Source organism: Homalodisca vitripennis, unplaced genomic scaffold (genome assembly GCF_021130785.1).
Source record: "Homalodisca vitripennis isolate AUS2020 unplaced genomic scaffold, UT_GWSS_2.1 ScUCBcl_3978;HRSCAF=9839, whole genome shotgun sequence".
Taxonomy (NCBI): domain Eukaryota; kingdom Metazoa; phylum Arthropoda; class Insecta; order Hemiptera; family Cicadellidae; genus Homalodisca; species Homalodisca vitripennis.
The window spans coordinates 18,312-19,688 of NW_025780087.1; the positions used below are offsets into that span (position 1 = coordinate 18,312).

General features: G+C 38.1%; 1 protein-coding gene across 1 annotated transcript; it reads left to right on the plus strand.

Moving 5' to 3' along the window:
• Positions 1-401: 401 nt before the first annotated feature.
• Positions 402-1,037, plus strand: LOC124372757. The gene has a single exon (XM_046831169.1). The coding sequence runs from the start codon at positions 402-404 to the stop codon at positions 1,035-1,037; it is 636 nt and encodes a 211-aa protein (XP_046687125.1).
• The last annotated feature ends 340 nt before the right edge of the window (positions 1,038-1,377 follow it).

Consider the following 1,377-nt stretch of genomic DNA (forward strand, 5'->3'; position numbering starts at 1 on the left):
CATTTCAGTACTAAATCACCCCAAATAATGTAGTGTTTGCACTTAGTCTTGATGCTGATTCGAAACAATCATTTAGCAAATCCTTGGATTTGCATCCTTCTTTTTATTATATTGACTAAGCAAAAGAAAATTGTAACAAGACAAATTGTTAATTATATGGAAAGAGAAAACATTTTGCCAACAACAAAATCTGGTTTTTAGGAAAAGCCACAGCACATGCACTGCCCTGGTAAACTTATTCAGTGATCTGATCGATGAAAGAGACCAAGGAAGATATAGCTCAGTTGTAATGCTTGACTATTCACAAGCGTTTGATTCAATAAATCATGAACTGCTGGTGGCGAAGATGCATTATTATGGATTTGGCAAAAGTGTAATAGATTGGGTCAAATCATATCCAGATGATAGGAGCCAGATTACAAAGTTGGGAGCTGAGGCATCCGCTGTCTTGTTTAAACGTAGTGGTGTACCTCAGGGAAGTTGTCTGGGCCCAATTCTTTTCAACCTGCACACATAAGATTTTCCTTCATGTGTGCAAAAACAGTGGAGTACACCTGTATGCAGATTACTCACAATTGCACTTGTCATATGCGCCTGGCAACATTGAAGAGGCCTTTCTGAGGATTAACTCTGATCTAGAGAGAATCAGCCAGTGGTTGCATGACAATGGCCTCAAACTCAATGTTCGCAAGTGCACTGTGATTCATCTTGCCCCACACAACCTTGTAGAGGCCCTAAGTGACAGGGGTATGAGAGTCACGATCGGTGGCGAGAGTTTGGCTGTTTGTGACAGCGTGAAGACTCTCGGCGTAGTGCTGGATAGGGACTTTACGTTCTCCAACCATGTCAGTTATACCATCCAGCGTGCCATTGGCAGGTTAAGGGGTCTCTACAGGTTTAGGGATCTGCTGCCGGAGTCTGCAAGGCTGCAATTCATGCAGGCTTTCGTGTTCTCTGTGTTTTACTATTGTTATCCTGCTTATGGCAACAGTATTTCGAAGGGAGACGAGGAGCGAATCCAGAAGCTTCAAAATTAATGGGGTGGAAACTGCTTAAACGGATATTACTTTTCAAAAATAAGTTTGTTTATTAAATATATGTAATAAAATAATAATATGTTAATCTTAGTAATAATTTGAAGAGAAATTAAATGGTACATTAGTCAATATTTTTAAAAATTTATTATAGAAATAGAGTCTCCTTTTGGAAGTCCTCTCAAAACTATATGTGTATAATACCGTTCATCTCACACTGAGTTTATTTTAAGTGCAAATTATTTGTAAAATAATAATGTTGCGTTATTAGGAATTCAAAATTAAAAGTAGATCTCATAAAATGGTATTCTGGGTGTGTCATAATTTACCACGGTTGTGTATT

Excerpts from the sequence above, each read along its gene's own strand:
- LOC124372757 (XM_046831169.1), top strand. The coding sequence starts at position 402 with ATGATAGGAGCCAGATTACAAAGTTGGGAGCTGAGGCATCCGCTGTCT.